At 42.7% G+C, this 22,528-nt stretch overlaps 1 protein-coding gene across 2 annotated transcripts; it reads left to right on the forward strand.

The window, feature by feature from the left end:
• Window positions 1-718: 718 nt before the first annotated feature.
• alpl (alkaline phosphatase, liver/bone/kidney) lies at window positions 719-20,734 on the forward strand. Of its 2 annotated transcripts, none has more exons than XM_004069309.4 (12): window positions 719-1,035; window positions 5,238-5,387; window positions 6,738-6,857; window positions 8,416-8,531; window positions 10,987-11,161; window positions 15,216-15,391; window positions 15,770-15,910; window positions 16,007-16,076; window positions 16,178-16,312; window positions 18,399-18,590; window positions 19,183-19,302; window positions 19,418-20,734. In XM_004069309.4, the coding sequence occupies exons 2-12, from the start codon at window positions 5,318-5,320 to the stop codon at window positions 19,678-19,680; spliced, it is 1,578 nt and encodes a 525-aa protein (XP_004069357.1). In that variant the 5' UTR covers window positions 719-1,035; window positions 5,238-5,317; the 3' UTR covers window positions 19,681-20,734. The 2 variants fall into 2 exon arrangements, with proteins under 2 accessions (XP_004069357.1, XP_020559265.1); XM_020703606.2 differs by lacking the exon at window positions 719-1,035 and adding an exon at window positions 1,491-1,782 and having other exon boundaries at window positions 19,418-19,680.
• The last annotated feature ends 1,794 nt before the right edge of the window (window positions 20,735-22,528 follow it).

Raw genomic sequence — 22,528 nt, forward strand, 5'->3', positions numbered from 1 at the left:
TTTGCTTTGAAAAACTCAATATGTGTGTTTGTTTGATTTACATTGAAATGGGAAATGATTGGACCAAGAATGATTACAGTTCATCTCCACTTTCACCCTTTTAGCACTTTATGCTACATCTGTAATGTATTCACATTTTAAATGAAAAAGGTAACAGATTACAACCTGTGTAATCCGATTACTGAGGAAAACACATGGTGCTTTAAAAGCCTCTGACCGACCTTTCCGTTTCCGACAATGTAAAGATTGATTTTGTTCTCTTTTATCAGGCTGTCCATTAACGTCCTGGGAGCTCATGATGGGGAAAGCAATGTTTTAACAGCAATCGACTATTTCACTCAGAACAATCAAAACAATAAACTACATTTGTAAAAAAAAACATTTATTCTAAAATGAAATCGAGGAAAAATAACAAATCGATAAAGGTCATTTAAACGTATAAAAGCTGATGGTGTGGTGAAATTAAATAGATGCGGCAGCGACATCTAGCGGACAAAATCGTGAATAGCAAAACAACTAACCCGCTGAAATATCTCACATTGATTTAAATCAACTAGATTATTTAATCAGAACTTTTTTGTAACATTTACTTGTGTCAAACTAATAAAAAAAGAAAAGAAAATTTTACAATTTACTTAGTAAACTTTGCCCCTTTTTGTGTTTGTCATCTAATAATACTAATTTCCACCCCAACCCTCTATGACATAACAAACAAACATTTCTGTTTTTGTTTGTTTGTTTGTCTGGGGGTAATGTGCACCTTGTCCTGTAGGAGGAGCCCCCGCTCCGCCTCCAGCAGCAGCGCATCGTAATTTTTAACGAGCCCCCTTTTCTTTTTTTCTTTTTTTCCTGCTTTCCTCCCTCGTGGGAGTCAAACTGCTATTCCCAGATTCAGGAGCCGGACTGGAGCCGCTGCGGCCGGAGAAGAGGACGCTGAAAGCTGCTGCAGGGATCCGGATTCCGGGGAGAAGAGGAGAAGGCGACGCCGGCGCGCGCGTGGAGGACGCACGTTTGCGTCAGGAAAAGAGCGCTGCAGTGAGTTAAAACAAATAAATCAACTTTTGGGCTGTTTTTTCTCTCACATAACAGGTTTCCACCGGGAAAGTAACGCTGTCGAGTGAAGTTCTATTCACCTCATTGTTGCTCATCCTCTTTAAAAATTTTGGGGATTCTGAAGAAGCTGTTTTTCTTTTTGTGCATGAGAACAAATACATGGAGTACAAGTTTTTTTTTAAAAATATGAAATTCTAAAAGCCTTAAAAAAACCGGAAAATTCCAAAATCCTTACAGAAAAAACCAGACATTTCTAAAAATCCTTACAGACAAAGAACCGTCATGTGCAAGAATGTGAGTTATTCAGAGTTTAAAGTGGTCCAACAGAGCAAAACGCGAGTGGATATGGGTACAATGATGGGACATCCCATCATTGTTGCCAAGTATTTCAGATTAAGCCCTCACTGGTCAGCCCTTCACTCCTGAGCATGATGAAGAGCTTAATCCGCGTTAGAGCAGCTTCCTGTGGACCAGCACATTTGGGCTTCGGAGCCCCTGGGTGGTCTTCCCTGGGCTTCAGCAAAGGATCTCGGCCTTGGAGATGGTGGATGCTGGTGAACGCCATGTCTGATGAGGAGCTCCATGTGATCGTGACCACTGCGCTGACCGGGACTCTGCTGGTGGCCGTCCTGGCTCTTCTTTGCTATTTCACCTGCAGACTGGCGGGGTCATTGCCCATGGGGGGACCCGGGCGCTTTTGAGGCTGCCCTCTTCTGCATCTGCACCATGGTAAAGGCTGAAGCTTGGCTCTGCACCTGATTTTTCAACTTTTTGCCGTGTTTCAGGCTCAGACTTGCTCCTCTTCTGGTTCTCAGAAGGAAACTCAGAGGAGAATGAGAAGCATCTGGTCAGAGAACGGCGTTTTTTTCTGGTTTTGCGTACAGTGCGGCAGCGTCCAGTCAATCATTTGGGTTAATCCGATTTGTAATGGCTCTTAAACCTCTCAGTGCTCTGCTGCTCAATCCCATTAAAATGACCTTGACTATAAGCGGGGTGAAGAAAGTAGGAGGGTAATTACACACGAAAGCCTGACTGAAGGACCGAAACCTTCTGGACCTCCAGTTGGGAAAAAACAGACTTTTAGATAAAACTTTGCTGGTTTTCCTTTGAATCTGTGAGCCTCAAAGATTAGAATTTAAAGAATAGAAGCTCTTGTCTTATTTACCTGATCTGGAACATTTTGTTCTGAACCTTTGCATCACATCAGGTTTTCTTCTTGGTTGGGGCTTTTGCTCGGATCCCATTGGTAACTTGGGGGCTGCAGGGGTGGGTGGGTGGATGGTGGTGGTGGTGGGGGCTCTTCACCATTTGTCGCGGTCATTGAGACCTCCCAAAGTAGGGCTGCCAGGCTGCCTCTGGAGGTGCTGGATGTTGCCAAGGGGGGGTGTGATTTGTGACACAAACAGCATTCAGGTGGTGTGTGTGTGTGTGTGTGTGTGGGGGGGGGGGGGTTGAATTAACATTCCTGTGAAGGTTCAAAGCAGGAAACAGGTTTCTGCATAGTTTATAAGTTTTCCAGTTGCAAAGCTTGAAAGTCAAACATTTGACTTTTTTTTTTTCATCCTTAATTTATTGAAATTAGATGCTAATGAGATTTAAAGACGCAACTCCAATGAAAATCGTGTTTTTTTTAAAATATCTTCCTGTTGCATTTTTTCATAATAGAGGACATATACAAAGAAAATTAAGCTTAAATTATATTTTTGAGTATTTTTTAAATTTAAATTGTGGTGATTCAGGAGCAGAAGAAAAACATGTAGTTGGAAAAAAGATCAGATTTGGGACGTAAAAAAATACGCTGGGCGGGGCCTCAAGCTCCCTGCTCCGCCCCATTCCGATGCAAACAAACAAACAAACAGATCCATGGACGTCTTTGTTTTCCTCGTCTGAGCTGGAATCTGGACCTAAACGACAAAATCCAAAGGAAAAGACCACCGGGAACGCTTTGAAAATAAACCAAAAAGCTGATTAATGAGACTTTAAATGTTGGCAAATAAAACATTTAGAAGTTCAATCTCTTTTTTAAAGGGAGACAACTCTCAGTAGCTGCAAAAAACTGAAGAAATGATCCGATGAAATCAAATCATTGCATTAAGGCAAATGTTTCCGGCGTCGAGTCTCATCAGAATCCAAACATTAAAACTACAACGAGCCTCAACTTTTGCTTCTTGTATCTCCCATAGGGAAAAAACAGAAAATGACTAATTGTTATTTTTGCAACCAGATGTTGTAAGAGGCGTAAAAAGGTGACGTTTTGATCTTCATCAGCGCCCACACCTCTCTGGGATGTTTGTTTGGGAGGAAGAACAGTCACTGGCTGACTGCAGTGTGAAATCCGGTGGAGGGAGGGTAATGGTGTGGGACTGTTAAGAGTTCAGGTTGATTTCTAGTGAAGGGCAGTGTAGATGTGTCAGATGAGTGAAGTCATTTACACCCGGAGAGCCCCGCCCACAACTCAGAGGTGAATTTCTGATGAACTCCTGCCGCTCTGCAGAAACTATGTCCTAGAAAAAAAGCTTGTCCCAGCTGCTGTTGGGCAAAGGCGGTGGACACCCTGGACAGGTCGCCAGTGTGTCCCAGTGCACACAATTACTGCTACACACTCACTTTGCATGTTGTTGGACTGTGGGAGGAGAAGAAAACCCACACAGGAGGGTCCCTGCTGGGATTTGAACCAAGGCCATTTTTGCTGTGATGCCAGGGTGCTGACCACTGTACCACCGTGACGCCCCAAATTCAAACGAATCACTAAAATTGATCCACTGCCCAGCACTGTCTGGAGTTCATGCGGATAAAGCAGTGGTCCTCAACCTTTTTCACCCCCCCCCCCCCGCAACCATGAAAAAACGGTGTCAAAACAAGCCAAAGACGTTCAACTTTAATATCATATCAAAGTCATGAACATTCCTGCTGCTAGAGACTAGAAACAATTAAATAAATGATCAATATTTTGTCATCACTTTGTGAGAACAATAACATTAAACCTATGTGCAAAAAGGAACACAAAGTTGTGTTAATAGCCACAATGTGTCTGCTTTGTGCTGCACATCTCTTCAAAACACGGTTGCAGGTATGTTTCTGCAACTCTCAAGTCGTGCTCAGTATTCAGCCTAGCTCTTGTCTTTGGGAGGTTTTCTGCTGTTGCCACTTTGAACACAAAGACGTAGATTGGAAGCAGAATGCCCCCAGCCTTCTCCCCCATGAGTGGATGCCCCTTCTCCTCACCCAGCCAGAATCCACTGAAATCCTGATCCTCCTCAGCAGAGCTCAGACCAGCAGCTGCTGCTGCCTTAAATGGATCCGTCGTATTGATCACTGTTGTCTGGGAAATATTTGAGAAAGAATCCTGGCAGGGAAGATGCGTACAAAGGGAATGATCCTCTACAAAGTATAACAAATCAATTCAATAAAGGATCATTCAGTTTTTTGTTCTCCAAATGTGGGGGAGGCACTACATCCGTTATACATGCATTTCTCTATTCTTCAACAAATCTGATCCCAGTTGCAGAGAAAGGCAGGTGTAGGTATCCAACACGAACCGGTCGCATGTGCGAAATACGTCAACATCCGGGCGGCATTACCGTTCTTTTAAGACGTTAAAACCGCCGTTAACAACAATAATTACGTTTTCAAATGTCACAAATGTGAGTGACATAAGATGCATGAGGCGTCCCGAAGCAAGTTTTTTTTTCTATTTTCTTTTATGTTCCGCCACGAAAAAAATTCCAAAGTCATCAAAGTAATTTCCAAACATTAGTCTCCCCCCGCCCCCACTTCCCGGCCTTATCCCACCGGGTCACTCGCGCCCCCCCTGAGATCCCTCCGCTCCCCCTCAGGGAGACGTGCCCCACAGTCTGAAAACCACTGGGGTAGAAAATGGATTTTGAATTTGTGACTCCAGTTTAGGCTTATTCAGGATGTTTTCAGAGAGTTTTATATTTATGTGAAGAAACACGGTGCTGCCGTGTCATCGTTGATCCTCTAAAGACTCTAAAGTCCGTGTGTTTCACAATAAAAGTCCTCAACAGGAAAATATGTCCCAGCACTGTCGCTTCAGACGTTGGGCTGTCATTTTAGTGTTTTAAAGGGATTCATTGCACTGGAAATGAGTGTGAAACCAGGGTGTCAGCGTCATTGTGTGACTAAATGACACATACTTAATAACCAGTGTGACTCTCTGATAGGCGCCACGCCGCAGGGCACGGACTCAGACGTTTTGAGGTGACCTCTTCTGGCTGTCTGGAGCTGCGTGAACGGCGACACGATGCTGTCGGCTCTGCTCATCATCTGCTCCTGTCTCAGTGTGAGGAGTTCAGGGAAGCCGATGTTTCCTGGTGAGTCCAAACGCAGCCAAAAACAAACAAAAAAGGTTTCGTCTGCTCTCCCTCACGGGAGGTTTTCAAGGCCGCAGGAAACGCTTGCTTATCTTTTCAGCAAATTGAGTCTCCAGTGTGGATTTCCTGTTTCTGAAAACACTGTCGGCTTCTATTTCCGGCTCCTCAGAAAAGAATTGATTGTTTTCATGATATTCCGAGGGTTTCGCCATCCAGCCGTCCTCCAGCTTTCTGTGTTTTCCCTCTTCAGGTCACATTTTGAAGGCCGGTATCGGGCTGCAGCCTGGGGTTTCTCACCGCTTCTGTCGGTTCAAGCTAACGTTTTCTCGCTCTGGCGTTTATCTGCCTCGGTTTGCTGATCCCCTTTTTTCAAAAAAGCACGGATTCGAGGAGCTCAAACAGCATGAAATCCACTCGGAAAACTTAAATTACTTTGCTCTCGCCTGAAAAATCTTAATTCATCTCAAACTTATTTTTTTACATGTTAGAAAATAAAATTCAAATGCATGAGGTTTTCTGGCCTGATAAGAGGAAGAACATGCATCCCAATCTCGCTCTCTCATCAGTGGCGCCGGCGGTTTCTCGGTTTGGGTCTTTGATCAGCAACTGTTTCTCTGCTTCAGAGTCTGAAAGTAGCTTTAGGCTAAAAATGGTTATTTGGATGCTTATCATATGTACAAAAAACACATAGATCTGATATTCAGAACCAAAGAGATTTTAAAGTCATGAAGGGTCCCCACAGCAAAATAGTTTAAAGCCCCACTCTGAAGAAAATGGTGTTTTAAATGTTTTTCACATGTTCTTGTGGTATTTCTCTGATGATGGAGGACATTTAAGAGGAAAATTAAGCACTAAATTTGCATTTCTGAGTATTTCTTTATTTAAACTGTAATTGGGAGCAGACGAAATTCTGCCGGTAGATCCACGAACGTCTTTGTTTTCCTCATCTGAGCTGGAATCTGGATCTAAACTGAGGTTCCTCGCTGTTATTGTTGCACTGCTAATGCTAGGTTGGGGGTGAGAGGGGCTTTAAGCTAGTGGGAGAGCGTGTAAACAGAGATCTCTCAATAACAGAGAGGAAAAAAGGGGGTTTAGGTTGCTCTGTGTCAACCAACTCGCCCTCAACTCAGAGGTGGATTTCTAATGAACTCCTGCTGCTCTGCAGAAACTATGACCTAGAAGACGATTTAGATTTTTAGTTAAAAACGGCATAAAAACAATTAAAAGACGACTAGGAATGATTTGGAAAATGGATCAAAAGATGATCAGAGTGGGACTTTAAAGATGTACAGTGGTTAGAACCTATTGAAGTTTTGAAAATGTTCCTGAAAACTGTTAAAATCCTTCCAGAAAATGAGAAAAGTCCGGCTTTCTGGAACAACGGGGCTCAGAAGACCCTGAAGGAGGCTCTGAGCACGCAGGAGCTGAACAAGAACAAAGCAAAGAACCTCATCCTTTTCCTCGGGGACGGTGAGTCAGGACAGGTTCTCATCTTGACCCAGAAAGGTTCTAAATGATGAGTTTATCAGCGTTGGGAACCAGGAGTGCTTTGGGTTATCGAATGAAAGGTCTGTTCGAAATGAAGCTGAAGTTCAGCAGCTCAGCGGTCCATGAGAAGAGAAATGAGATTTCTCTGCACGAGCAGCATAACGATGAGGATGAGGAGCTGCTGTGGCCTCATCCGTTTGCTCAGCGTCTAACAGAACCGTCCTCCTCCTCGGCCGGGCCTCTGCTGCCTTTCTGAGCTGTAGGCGGAGCCCGACACTCTCACGCATGACTGCCCGCATTGTCCTGCTGGTTCAGTTCTAGCCTACCGGGACAAGTGTTAATCATGAAGCCGGATTTTAGGAAAAGTTGTCTTTTTCAGAGTAGGAAAGCACAAACATGTTTTTGGAGACCTTTGATCTTTTTTTTTTTTGTCAGGCAAATTCTTGACTGATAACTCCAAAGAACTGTTGGCTTCAGGCTTGGACACTTTTATTCAGTGGCCTCCAACCTTTCAGGCCATGGACCGCTTTAATGTCAGACAAGATTTTCACGGACCGAGGCTGAAGTGGGCATTCAAAATTTTATTTTTATTTTTTAGCCTTTTGTGACCCTTAGTTTATCCTCATCCTCTGTAAAATATCTACAGCTGCTTTAAACTTTATGTGTTCAGTATATTCCATGTAGGAACAATCAGAATGAGATCCAGATGTTTCCTTAACCCAAAAGCGTTGACGAGGAAGCTAAAAAAAAAAAATCAGACGCCAACTTCAGCTTTGTTCAAAAAAACGGTCATGAAAGTGATATTCTCCAAATGAATCCACCGTTTGAACAACTTTATTAGCAGCATCCTTGTAACATTAGACAGCTGGTTGCTGAATTATTTTTATGATCTGTGGGAACAAAAAGACAGTAAAGACTGCTGGTTTTTGTCTGTGACATGCAGCTTTCTTTTATTTTAAAATCCAAGGCTCTTCTTCTGTTTCCTCTCTGGATCTTTTCTGCCAAAAGAAACTTTTGTTTTGTTTTTTTGGCAACTTTGATAGCTTGGAAGTGTCAACTTCGCAGTCGGAACTGCCACTTTAGCAAAGCGGTGGATGGATTTACGACTCGAGACCGAGCGGCTTGACATGCCTCAGGAATGAGGGGGAGACGGTGGGGAAAAAAGCCAGGAGTTTTTCAAACTAAAACTTCCTTCAGAATCAGGTTATGAATAAAAAATAATAATAAAATGTAGGTCGTGTTTTATGTTCTTTCTGCGGGCCAGTAACAGTTCTCCAGGGGTTAGGGACCACTGGTTTTTAAATCTACTTAAATTAAGTGATGAAACATTTTCATTTCAGTCTCAAATTCTGTTTTTCTATCTAGTGAAAATATTTAGCCGTCAGGCTCTTAAATGCCAGTGAAAACATGTTGACGTGCTGCACACTGAGAAGACTGAAATCCAATGGAGAACTTTAAAGTTTAGTGCGGCTTGAGAAGGTTTTTTCTGCCCCGCTGAGGGAGAATCCGCCGGAAAGTTAACCTCCTCTTTGCCCTGTAGGGATGGGCGTTCCCACGGTGACCGCTGCTCGGATCCTGAAGGGTCAGCTGAACGGACAGAGCGGAGAAGAGTACCAGCTGGAGATGGACAAGTTCCCGTTTGTGTCATTGTCCAAGGTGTCCCAGTTGAACTCTAGTTTATGTTGATTTATGTGACGTTAAAATCGACTCCTGTTTGAGCAGGTTTGTAGAAAAATGTCAAAAACTAAACACGAGATGAAAACAACCAGATTTTGTGAAGTGAAAATGTGTGTGAACCGTAATAATAACATGAAAAGCAAATGAAACATTCAATGAAGTTTGTTTTTGGAATGAGAATCTGTTCGTTTATTCACACAGAACAGAACAAATCTGGATACATTTTGATCGAAACAACTGTGAATTTCATATTTAAAGACAAGAAACAAAAGAAAAAAATGTCTGTCTGGAAAAAAAAACATTTTGTTAACATTAATTCTGAGTTATATATTATTCAGTATTAAATTCTGACTGTAAACGTCTACATTTAAATGATGTGACCAGGAAAATAACAGAAATAGTTATTTTTACTCAGAAGGACAAACCCCTGTGGTTTTGATCACAGAAACAAATAAATCTTCTCTTTTAAGTCTGTAAATGTCAATCAGCCACAGGTTAACAACGTTAATTTAGCCAATCACAATCAAGAAATTGTAGTTTTTAGTGGGAGTGGGAATCTGAAAGAAACTCTCGATTTTAATTTGATTATGATTCAGGAGGCAACAATTCGACCATGAACCAATTATCGTGTTTTCTCTCTACCACAAATACACTAGACCAATTTTACGTACTTCTCTCCACCGACGTTTATTTTTAAGTAAACACAATCTTTCTTAAACAACATTTAACCCTTAGATGACCCCCCCCCTTCCATTGACGTGTTCTCCCTTCCATGACAAAGGTGGATAAAGGTGGAAAGATTTCATGTAATCCATGGACACCAGTGAAGATCACAAATCATTGAAGAAAAAAGGTTCAGCGCACTGTCTAGTGGGTCCAGATGACCCAACTCCCAATGTTAACGTGCCTAGGATAGCACAAGGGTTACTTTGGTAATCCAAAACATTTCAGAGCATCAAAAGTTTCCCTGAATGCAACAACCTTAAAAAAATGCTTCACTAGACGTTCCAGTTGACTTCGTTATCTTTATTAGGAGATCCAATTTGGTGTTTGGACCGTTGCTCGCAGCAGAACTCATGGAAGTATCGTTGAAGCATCGACTCCTCCCAAAGCTGATTTCATGACAGTTGCCTGCAGGACTGCTGAAATTTGGGCTGCATTTGGCCCATAGGCCGGATCGAAACTTTATTTATGTATTTTAAGGGACAATGCACCTGAATGAACATATATCCGGACAGTGGCAGATGCTTGATTATAGCAATAATGCTAATTTACATCCGTAGCCCCGAAATAGGATAAAACAAGAGCATTATGAGACATTCAAGAAGACTTTAAATCACATGAAAAGCACATTTTCAGGACTGCACAATAGCAGAAGGTTAAAAATCAAATATTTACAGGAGCGGTATGTTTGAAAGCAATGGTTGAGGAGACTTTTGGAGGATCGCAACGTGGGACATTCCCAAACGGAGAACGGGAAACTGTTCCAGATGGCTCTGGTTTACAGGAAGAGGATTCGTTTCAGAGACTGTTTTTTCTGTCACAGTCAGGTCCCGCTCTTCTTTGGAGAAAGTCAGACATGGGAGGCGGTGCAAGTCCTTTTAAATGTAAAGCCTGTAAAGTAAAAATGGAAAGTATTCCCAAAATTTAACAAGTCGTACTTTGTTAAAGTGTTCCAAGTGTCACAGTAGTTTCCTATCAAATACCTTTAAGGATTATTGATATAAAGTCCTGAACTTTGTTCCATTTTTCTTTTTCTAATCTGACTAATAAAAGTAAAATGGGTTCCTGCAGAACTGCTCATGATATCAGACCTAAAGAGTAACAAATGTCAACTAAAGATTTATGTTTTTTAGAATGGCTTTTAACACTCTTATTTACTTTATTTAATTCTAACACGCCTTATATATATTTTATTACCTTCTGTCATTCATGCTGTTGTTTTTTACATTTTTGTTCCCTATTTGATGAATTTAAATTTTCTACTAATCCCTCTTTTTATGTTAAAGCCCTTTGACCCCCTGATGGCGTCGTAAAGTACAGAAATAATCAGCAGGGCAGTTTCTGCACCTTTAACCTGCAGTTCCAACAGTTTACATGGAGGAATATTAAGGTTATTCTTTAATTATTATTCAGAAAAAAAGAAAAAAGCTCAACCAACCAGAACTCCCTTTTGATGTAGGGTTAAGTCAGACCTTTGCTCAGAACAAAGTCCTGATGTTCCATCCATCCATAATTCAGATTTAGCAGTATAGTCAACTAAAATACTGTAAAAATGCAGATGCCTCTTTATTTGTTTTATTTGCTGAAAAATTGTGTCACGTGTTTAAGAAGTAAAAGCTGAAATGCGAGAAACTTTATTAAATAAATCTCTGCTTTTCTTGTAAGCATGTTCGTGTAGATTCTGACATGAAATTGGCTCATGCTTCTGCAGACATACAACACAGACGCACAGGTACCCGACAGCGCGGGAACGGCCACAGCTTACCTGTGTGGGGTAAAAGCCAACGAGGGCACGGTGGGTGTGAGCGCCGCCGCCGTCCGGTCTCAGTGCAACACCACGAAGGGCAACGAAGTCACCTCCATCCTAAAATGGGCCAAAGATGCAGGTAAGAAGCTCAAACCATGGGGCTGCTAACATCACTCCTGGTCAGCTTGGAGTTCATTATTTCTGTTTCCTGTATATAAATGACCCCATTTGCAGGAAATGTATTGTTGATGTGACGACTGACCAGCTCCAACGTTGGAAATTTTAGACGTTTGTTGGAATTTGTAGCTCGTGAACTTTAAAATCCAAACAAAGCTGCTGTTAGAAACACAAAAAGACATCATTACAACAGTGGAGAGAGACAGGAAGTTACGAACAAAACTTACAATGGAGGAGTAACAACATATATGAAGAGGTAATGAGCAGTTTTAGGAGTGTGAAGACCTTCATGCACCTCGCCTTTACCCAATGACAGCTGGGGTTAGATATTAGACCTAATAAAATAAATAAATAAATAGACTCAGATGTTACCAAAGCCATAAACGGCATACGTTGCTTTTTTTGTTGTTTTTTTGCTTGTTTTCTCGTAACAACGGCATCCGTCTTGTTATCACAAGTGACAGTAGACGTCGTTATCAATTTGGTTTTGTAGCGATAACGACAAGATAATGAAAGATAAACTGTAGTTTTCCTTTCCCGCACTGAGCTGCTGAGATGTGACCCATCTTAGGTTCCTGTGTTTTGTGGTTACAGTCAGCCAGAACCAATGCCGTTCAGCCGCCTTACACCAACACCTCTCAACAACATCAAAAGAGATGCTTCCCAAGCGTTTTTTAAAGTCAATTCTTGATTTATTGGTGGATGCACGCTCCCCAAACGTCTCAGTTGAACCCATCCGTCAAAACCCCCGTCAACAGGCGGGATGACAGAACCCAGGACCAACAAACGTCTCTGCCTGGTGCGTTCACTGAACTCCGTAACCTAGAACGTTAGCAGAACAGCCCGACTCAGTCCGCTACGATTCTTTTTTCACTTTTCTACAATCCGCAGCAAAACAAGCAGTTTGTCAGCGAAAACGTCGACCGGCAGAAGAACTGATCCCTTTGTAACTGATGACTTTGATCGTGGTCGAACTCAGGCAGAGGAGCAGGTTGGCGTGACTGCAGCTGCGCAGGCGGCTGCAGGTCACTGACCCTGCGGTTGTTGTCCTTTTCATCAGTGTCCAGATGAGGGGTTCAGACCGTCGCCCTGGTTACAGAATGATGCGTGAGAACGATCGTGAGAACGAGATAGCAGGTGTTGTTATCACCAGACAAGCGAGGCCGTTGTTGGCTTTCCTAATACTTACTGGGAAATAGCACAGCCAATCTGTGGATCACAGCATTTGCTGACATATTGGCTTTTACCTGGAAAATATCCACCCTAATTAATTTATGATTCCATTTTTTTGTTTTTTTAAACTAATGTTTCATTCTTGTAACTGTATTTTATAATTGCTTTTTATTTAAGGCGACCTTGGGTGTCCAGAAAGGTGCCATAAAAATAAGATTAACTATTTAAAACTATCTTCCATCCTGTCATAGCTCATCTCAAAGCTTTGAAAGCTTTATTCCCTTAAATATCTCACGGTCAAATAGCTGTCTGTTCTCTAAAATGTTTAGTGCATTATCTTGATGCTACATGTTTTTGGAAATGATAAGAAAGTAACAGAATCTTCATCGTGGTCGGCTGAGTCTGAGTCTCGAAGCAGCAGAGATCTCAGACTCGTTTTTTAGAACATTTGTGTTTTCAACAAACCCATGTTTGGGCTGTTGTGACAACATTTTTTCCAGCTCAGACTGTCTAAAGCAGGAACAGAGCTTCCTGCTGCCGCTCAGCTCCATTTAAAAAAAAACAAAAACATGATCTGTTAGATCAACCTGAGACCCCGGAGCCACACGCAGCTCTTCATTATTCTACATGGTGGCTTTGGCTTTGATGAAAAAGGAGGATCTTATTTTATTTTTAAAGGAACTTGTGTGTCCTGCTAAAAAAGTAGAGGAAGTTCATTTAGAAAATGGTCATAATTTAGGCATAATTGGACAACCCAGACCATCATCTCCACCCTGTTCTGGACAAACAGTGGAGCTCCTTCTCTAGGAGGCTCAGACAGCTCCGCTCCAAAACTGCCCGATACCTGAAATCCGTCTTACCCAACACAATCACACTGTACCATAACTCACAATGCAACAGATAACCTTTGCACTTTGTTTTTTTGCACATCTTTTTACCTGCACTGTGTGTAGATAGCTTTTTTTAATTATACCACCTTATTTTCAGTTTTTTTATATTATTCTTATTCTTTTTTCTCTTATGTTTACAATGCTGTCATTTGCTATGCAAATTACTGTGAAAATTTCAAAACTAACAAATTTCCCACATGTGGAATCAATAAAGTAATTCTGACTCTGATAATTAAACTATTGTAAAAAAAATATATAAAAGCTGAATTTCATAAATGAAGGGTCTAATTGTCCCAAAAACATAAAAAGGTTTATTTTGGGACTTTGTGGTTCTCGCTGGGTTTTTATCTGTACAACAAAAATGGCTCTTTTTGTGTTAAAGGTGGCAGACCCCTGTAGTAGACTAATGGACAGGTTTTGTGTAACCTGCAGGCATTTTTATGATTAAGAAAACATTTTGAACAGATTTATGACACCATTAAAGAGGCCTTTGAGAAAGTTGTGGAGATTTCCTGCCGCAAAACCCAGGAGGCGGACACTTTTCTGCACTTCAGAGCAGTCTGGGAGAAATGATCAGTGTTCCAGTTGCAAAGGAACGGGAAGCAGAGCTGTTTCAAACAAAGTTTCTTTCTGGTGCAGCAACACAATGCTGAAAACAACAACAACTCTGCTTTTCTGTTTTGACTTTTTGAGTTCTGAAATCCCTGCAGACGGGGAACACAGCAGCTGCAGCCCTGCGTCCAGAGCAGACTCACATGCGCACCTGTTGGAAACGTGCACACTACTGTGCATGTGAAGTGTAGCTGTAGTGAGGGAAGGCGTTCCATAGGATGCTGTGCTGCTGACTACTCAATTTAATTGGATTAGACAGAACATACGACTAATTAACTTTGACTTACAGAAGGTCCTGAATACCATCTGTTTATACTGTAACTTGTCAGAACCCTCATAATGTGTATTCTTGGTACATATAGTACATGAATTCATGTTACTGGTCGCTGTTTCAACTTGTACAAACCAGCATTTAGGACGGAAGAGCAAAGGTTAGTGGAAAGAGTCGGGATAAGAGTGTGGTGGGAAGGCCTTAGAAGTGGTTGAAGGTCAGGGTTTGTGTCGGGCTTTTTCTTTTCCTGTTTGGGTTCAGGGAGAAGAAACAACAACAACATTGGAGCATTGCAGAGTCTCGACACTGTGAAGCCAATAATTCGGAAGTTCAGCACATGTCTCTTGAAGGAGGAAAGATCCTCGTTGGCAAAACAAAATCTGTTTCCTCGTCTTAATTCCTTTCGAGATAAAATCAGTTAGAAGCAAAACAAATGGAAGAGCAGAGCAGAAGTACAAACATCCTTCATCCTCCACAGTGAAGACTAACTGCGATGAAACTGTGTTTTTGGTCTTTTTAACATGTTCTTGTGCCATTTTTGATGATGGGGGGATATTTATAAAGAAAATTAAGTTTAAATTGCATTTTGGAATATTTCTTTATTCAAATCATTGTGAATCGGGACCAGACACAAAAAATGTTGTTTGAAAAAGATCATATTTGTGACGTCAAGACTACAGCAGCTCCTTGCTCCGCTCAGACAAATAGATCCATGTACGTCTTTGTTTTCTCCAATATTGTTCGCCATTTTTGTTGCTCCGCCAATGTTAGGATGGGGGTGTGAGGGGCTGTAAGCTATCTGTAGAGCGTGGAAGCAGAGTTCTCAGTAAAAGGGGGGCTCCACGCCAATGGTCCCGCCCACAGCTTAGAGGTGAATTTTTAATGAACTATGCGCCTCTGCAGAAACTATGTCCTAGAAAACGACACAAGTTTTTGGATTCTGTCTAAAAACAGCCTCATCATGATTAAAAAACGCTTTGAAAACAGATTAAAAGATTATTGGAGTGGGACTTTAAACACGATGTGTTTTTAAAAAAGAAACAGAGTCTCAACAACTGCGTTTGTTCCAGGAAAGTCTGTGGGAATAGTGACGACAACACGTATTAACCACGCAACTCCGAGCGCTGCCTACGCTCACAGCGTCGACAGGGACTGGTACTCCGACAACGAGATGCCTAGTGAAGCTCTGCAGGCCGGCTGCAAGGACATCGCCAGACAGCTCTTTGAAAACATCCCAAACATTGATGTGAGTCGATGTTCCTGCCTAAGGGAAACTGTTTGTGGGGTTGGAAGGGTGCTGGTTGGAAATTTGAGACTTCTCTCTTGTTCATAACCCTTTGTTCAATGTCAATAAATCAACATTTAATTTTTGGCTTTTACACCACTGATTGTTGTTTCTCTAATTCAGCGTTTCCCAACCCTGTCCTACCTTTTCTCAATTCAACCCTGCTCCAACACCTACCTTTGTTGACTGTCATCGTCAGGCTTCTGCAGAGCCTGATGATGAGCTGAATCCGGTGTGCATGAGCAGTGCAACATGCAAAACATGCAGGATAGTGTGCCCCAAGATCCAGGGTTGGGAAACACTGCAGTCTAATTATTCTGTTAACTTCTGGCCTTGCAGGTGATCATGGGGGGAGGAAGGAAATATATGTTCCCCAAAAACATGTCGGATGTAGATTATCCTGGTGTGGCGAAGTACAATGGCGTACGAAACGACGGGAGGAACTTAGTGCAGGAGTGGATTGACAGGATGAAAGACCAGGTGTTTTTCTCATTCCTACAGTTTTTCCCCCTTTTTTTCTATCAAAGCATTCGTGTATGTTTAAAAATGTATAACTTTGAAGCTCTTTTCTTGCAGGGAGGCCATTATGTGTGGAACAAGCAACAGCTTCTCTCCCTGAATCCTAAGAAGACTAGTTACTTACTGGGTAAGCCTCAATAAAAGTTCCCTCACCGTACTGCAAAAGTTTGCTTTCAGCCTCTGCTTTTGCCGTTAGCTCGTGTTTTTTGTGCGCTGCTCTTGTTCCAGGTCTTTTTGGACCTGTGGATCTGCCTTATGACTTGGAGAGGAATGCCGACTCAGATCCTTCGTTGACACAGATGGTAGAAGTTGCCATCAAGGTACTTCAGAACAATCCCAAGGGGTTTTACCTGCTCGTAGAAGGTAAGATTCCTTCCACTGTTGTGGACAATATTGCGTGTTGTGACATGGTCTATGCTTTTAGGTCTTGACTCCTATATTGATGTGTAAAGAAAAATGAACTAAGCAGTATTGGAAAATATATATATTTTTATTTCACCTCTCAATTTTTATGTCACAAAATGTGACATTTATGAAACAAGAAAACACTTTCTGAATGAAAGATTATAGCAATAATAAACATGACATGGGTGTGTGTGTGCCTATATTTGTTTTATTTGTATACCTAATACTGCAGACAGTCTGGATTACCTCAAAGTAAAGGAGATAGGATCAGACATGAAACCTGGAGATTGGAGTCTTTGCTTCTTTAACTGCCCTCACTGCGTCCTTCTTGGACTGCTGCTACCTGTCAGCTGTTTCAGGAGTTCCACAAGCCAGCCGGACATTAGCTTGACGGTGACCTTTACCTCCGTTGATCAGAAACTTGACAACCACAGCTATAAACAGGTGGAAGACTAAGGCCCACTCATGATTTCATTCTCTACCTGATGAAAGCCCCGCCGAATAGAATTTGACCAAGTAGGGACTTAGATTTGTTCGTGCCGTAAGGGTAACATCCCTTTCAAAACACGTAAGAACCGTTGAAACATTTCGCTCCCAGCGTCTTACAACTGTGACTACATGCGCTAGTATCGGGATGCGCCCGTGTAGTCTGAGCACTGTTTGCCAAAAGTCCATTTAAGAATGCCTGTTTAGTGTGTTCTTCACATGCCCGATGTGTGTGTAGCATGGCAGTGGCTTCAGCCAGACAAACCCAACAAACTCTTAAATTGGGTTTGGGCCAGCTATGACTGTCCGGCCTCCTCCTCAACCAAAGAGTTCAGCTCAACACCAGGTGGTGATTGGTTTAAAGTGCCGCCCCTCCATGCACCCAAGTGTCCAAAGCTAGATGACCCTACTATAAGGTGTATCATGGACCTCTTGTTGCCTCTTGTCTTGTTGCCATGACGGACACCCTCCTGCTCCAAAACTGTGTTTGTTGATGACAAACTGTTACTAGTAGAAAAGTCCAATAATTGGTGCCAATCAGGGAGGTTGTTCCTCCTGACTGCGCCCTTCCAGGTACCACTGGCATTGAGGGAGAACAATGGATTACCGCGTTGAATCTTTTCTATTACTCCCTGTTGAGACTCTAAGAAGGCTGGGTGCTGTGTTTAGCAGTATTGCCTGTAAGATGAGACCACCGTAGTAATAATAATAATAATGGGCTGGATTTTATCTGCGCTTTTCCAAACGCTCAAAGCTTACAATGTGTCCAATATTCATTCATATTCAGTAACTACTGATGTAGCCACAGCTGCCCTGGGGCAGACTCAAAGAGGTGTGGTTGCCAGTAGGAGCCTAAGGTCCCTCTGACCATCATATGCATTCATACAGCAGTGGAGCACAATGGAGACAGGGAGTGTCTTCCCGAAGGACACAACGACAGTTGACTGGGGGGATCGCCATTCTTTTGATCATTGGCCGACCTGCTCAACCACCTCAGCCACTTCCGCCCCGAGTAATAGAGCTATCCCTTAGGCAGAGGGGCACAACCCTCTCTTTCAACAGGGTAAATGTCAGCACATGACATATGAGCTGTGGGGGCTATAACCCAACCTATACTTGCCCTTTACCTCTCAACACTGAAAATATTTCAATCTCTCTCTAGGAATGTGGTTTCAGAGCCCCAGCAGTGCTGGGATGGAAGCCCAACTGTCTCAGCTGGGACAGCTTAGTCGTCCACACAAACTCCTTCCCTCTCAGAGAGGTGATATCACGATGGTTGAAGAGCATTTCTGTTGATTGGGCCGTTAAGGTACCTGCCTTTCCCTGCCCCTTGACCACTGCCCAAGTCCCTCAGCATCAAACCCTTGTGGTTCTTCCTGTGAGTAGTGGGCCAATGATAACACCACCTGGATGACTGAGAATCTTTACATAAACAATAATGTTCTGTTCTTATACAACAACACACTTTCACCGTGCACCCTGCAGGAGACCCCTGAATCTGGCCCTTACCTCTTGTCTACATAAAAATCTTCATATAATCCGAGATTTCTTTCACTAGGCGGACGCATTGACCATGGACACCACGAGGGCAAAGCCAAGCAGGCTCTTTATGAGGCGGTGGAAATGGACCGGGCTATTGGCCGTGCCGACCTCCTGACCTCCGCCCAAGATACACTGACGGTGGTCACCGCTGACCATTCCCACGTGTTTACCTTTGGAGGCTACACCAGAAGAGGAAATACGATATTTGGTGAGTGGGGTGCAGATTTTCCAACGCCTGTTTGGCGCAAACGTCAAGGGTGACCAATACGTCTATAAACGTGTAAATCGCTAAGGAAGTGAGGGTAGATTGTTGGCAATCAACAATGAACAAAACAAAAACATATATATAAAAAAAACCTTCACGATCCTCACTTTGACATCTGCCAGTTGACTGACATGCTGAACGGCCAATTAAACCCTCTGATACAGATGCTATTGCACATGCATGTTCCCACCAAACTGAGCGCCGTAGCCTGCCAGCAGAATTTTACCCTCTCCTGAACCTCAGAAAGGAGTGCGAGTTCAGCGTCAGACTGCTAACCGTAGATGTTGCTGCTAAAGGGCCTTATTTTTCAAGGTCGGTTCCTTAGAAAGAACATCGAACAGAACGCACACGGAACGTTTCTGTTGTCTGCACAATGTGTGCTGCGGTGCTGTAGACATGAAAACTACAGATGCACGGGTCCAATTCAATAAGCTGTTGGAATTTTTTTTATTGTGTTGTAATTCAAAAGAATTCTCTGATTGTGTCTGTGTGTTCAAATAAATAAAAATGAAATTGTATAATATTTCATTTGCAGGTCTTGCCCCCATGGTCAGTGATGTGGATCATAAGCCTTTCACGTCCATCTTGTATGGGAACGGACCCGGTTACAAACTTGTGGGCGGTGCAAGAGAGAACGTTTCCACCGTTGACTTTGGTAAATTAACACATTTTAAAGACGGGGTCAGTGCATGTGTTCAGATTACACTTGAGAGAGGAATTGAACTCTGATTCACACCGTGGCGTTTCCACATGTCGTTTCTGTCCATCAGCGGAAAACAACTACAAGGCCCAATCCGCCGTCCCTTTGACCTCCGAGACTCATGGGGGGGAGGACGTGGCTGTGTTTGCTAAGGGGCCGCTGGCTCACCTGCTGCATGGAGTCCATGAGCAGAACTTCATCCCACACGTGATGGCGTACGCAGCTTGTATCGGGCAGAACCGGGGGCACTGTCCGTCCGGGGGGACGGCAGCCTTGAGGCCCGTTTTCTCCAGCATGGCCGCCGTTCTGACAGTAACCCTGCTTCTATGCTGACCTTTATTCTGATGGTTGAAACACTTATAGCGTGACTGTAGCTGTCTCACAAAAGCAACAAGCCATACGGCCTAGAGGGTAGAGGTTTTTAAATAAACAATCCACATTATTTAAAATGATTTTTTTAACTAAATATGCAATTGCTACAAGCCAACATTTTTTTTATAGTTATTCAGAAAATTCAGATTTCCAAATTTCTTATGCAACAATGAGGAAATGTGATTCTTTCATGGCTTTCTGACGAAGGTCAGAAATGTTTTCTATTTTCATTCTATTTTGTTCGTTTTTATTTAACTTATCAGACATTTCAATCACCAGACAAAAAGAAAACCTGTGACATTTAACCACAATGACATTTTGGATGATTTTAAAGCCACACCTGAGGCAAATGTTGACCGACTGAGGAAACGGTTTTTACTACCTGTGGTCCATTTCAGCTGCTCGAGTCGCAAAAGATCCGTCTTCAAAAACCCCAAATGAGGAAAGAAGAAGAATGAAGACAGACATGTGTGACACCCCCACTTTTGTTGTGCTTTTTATTTAAATGGCTTGTTGGATGAAGGTTTTCTTTCCGTGGTAAATGACACACAAAGATCCAAAAACACAATGAGGCCACACTCCGCCACAGCAAATTCTGCACCACGGTTCAACATGGTTATCTTAAACTAGCAATAGCCAACCCCCCCAAACCAGATTCATCTTGATATTTTAGACTTGCACGCAAAAAAACATCTATGCAGAAAGCACTCGTTTAAAAAATGTTGTTTCAGGTAATTTGCTGTGAAAATTTTCTTTGCTTAAAAAGAGATCATAAAATATTTGAAGCTTCAAAAGTTCCGTTTTTGTTTTTAAATCTACCTCACAGTCATCCTCACAGGGATCTGTCTTTTCTAAAGACAGTCTGTCACAAAATTGACTGATGGGTTACATAAAAACTAGTTTTTGTTTTGACCTTTTTCGTACCCAAAGTAGATGTTAAAGCCTGATGTTTTACCCACAAATTAATGTTGTTATGTCCTGTAACCAATAAATGACAGTTTTCTGATTGTCCACACGTCTGTTTTTTAAGGCTTTGTTTTTTATTTCATGTTAAGAAGTGAATAAGACAAACAGATACTCGTCAAGCACTCAAAGCTGGTGGGATGTCCAGTTTATTTTTTAGCAAAGGACTTAAACTTCATCCTCACACCTTAAGACATACCTGTAGTGGATTTAATTACAATCTACCATCAAGAACCTCCATTTACTGGTCAACAGGCATTGATAAAAACTGAATGTGTCTCCGAAATTTAAGAGAATATTTGCTAAAGGGATGGGCAACTTTAGGTCTTGAGGGTCGCATTCCTGCATGTTTTCAAACATACCCTGTTCTGGCATCTCTTATTGGCTGGACACACCCGAACCAGGTAGTCAGTCATGGCCAGGGCTTGGCTATCTGGAAATCACGCAGACGCACCGGGCGTGGAGGCCTGGAGGCCTGGAGGCCTGGAGCTGCGCTGCACGGCTGGTTTGTGGCATGAATGGAATGTGAATAAAGCTAAGACGTGTTTGAAAACCGCTGCATTGGCTTCCTGTGGATTACAGGATGGATTTTAAGATTCTGGTAATAGTTTCTAAATGTTTTAGTGGTCTTATTTAAGTTTCAAAGTATGAGCCCTCGTGGACCCTGAGGTCCTCCGGTGCTGGCCTTTTAGTTGTTCCCAAGGTGAGGACCAAAACTTATGGTGAGGCTTCGTTCTGCCATTACTGTCCTCGCCTGACGGAGAAGCTCAGAGCCGCGGAGACCTTAGAGCAGGGGTGTCAAACTAATTTTGGGAAGGGGGCCACGTTCAACCAATCTGATCTGAAGTGGGCCGGACCAGTAACATAAAAGCAAAATAGAGCAGCTTTGTTTTTTTTTTGTTTTTTTACTCAGTTAAAAAAAAACCTCAGCCAACATAACAATAATAATAATAATGGATTGGATTTATCTGCGCTTTTCAAGACACCCAAAGCGCTTACATTATGTCCATTTTTCATTCACTCCTTATTCATACTTGGTGATGGTATGCTATGGTTGTAGCCACAGCTGCCCTGGGGCAGACTGACAGAGGCGTGGCTGCCAGTTCGCGCCTACGGCCCCTCTGACCATCACCAGGATCATTCATGCGCATTCACACACCAGTGGAGCCACACTGGAGGCAAGGAGGGTGAAGTGTCTTGCCCAAGGACACAACGACATTTTGGCTGGTGGGAGCGGGGATCAAACCGCCAACCCTTCGATCATTGGACGACCCGCTCAACCACCTGAGCCACTGTCGCCCATGGTAGTCTTATCACTTATCATTACATATTCATTCATTCACAGAGGTCAATGGATCTCAAATAAAATGTATTTTACTATGCAGACAGAATATTTTACATCTGAGACTGAAGTAATCCTGATAATAAACTCAAGAGGAGGCTACGGAAAAAAAATGAAACACCCTGCCTTAAATGTAAATGTGCAATTCAGTGAAAAATGGAACTAAATTAAACTTGAAATATGCCCACCCCTGCTCTAAAGCAACGCCCCAATGAGCCTCAGTCCCAGCTGACAGGTGGAAACATTCTGTCTGCAGGTAAAAATGGGCAAATCTGTCAAATCAGTCCCGGCCTGAAACTGCAAACAGAACCCAAAGCAAAAATACTTCCAAAGCAAACGGCCAGGAGTGAGATTTTTCACCTGTGTCGATGGTTCTTCACTCTGAGATTTTCTAAAGAAATGAGTCAGATACGTGCGGTGGCCCAGAAGGGTCACATCACTACACAGTGTTCAGTCTGGGGTCGTTACTGTGGCTGTTGCCCCCTCTGTCCCGGTGTGGTTGGG

This window comes from Oryzias latipes, chromosome 5 (assembly GCF_002234675.1).
Source record: "Oryzias latipes chromosome 5, ASM223467v1".
Classification (NCBI taxonomy): Eukaryota; Metazoa; Chordata; class Actinopteri; order Beloniformes; family Adrianichthyidae; genus Oryzias; species Oryzias latipes.

Excerpts from the sequence above, each read along its gene's own strand:
- alpl (XM_004069309.4), top strand. The coding sequence starts at position 5,318 with ATGCTGTCGGCTCTGCTCATCATCTGCTCCTGTCTCAGTGTGAGGAGT. Across the intron at positions 6,858-8,415 it reads CATCCTTTTCCTCGGGGACG|GGATGGGCGTTCCCACGGTG; the intron begins GTGAGTCAGGAC and ends TTTGCCCTGTAG. Across the intron at positions 18,591-19,182 it reads AAGAGGAAATACGATATTTG|GTCTTGCCCCCATGGTCAGT; the intron begins GTGAGTGGGGTG and ends TTTCATTTGCAG.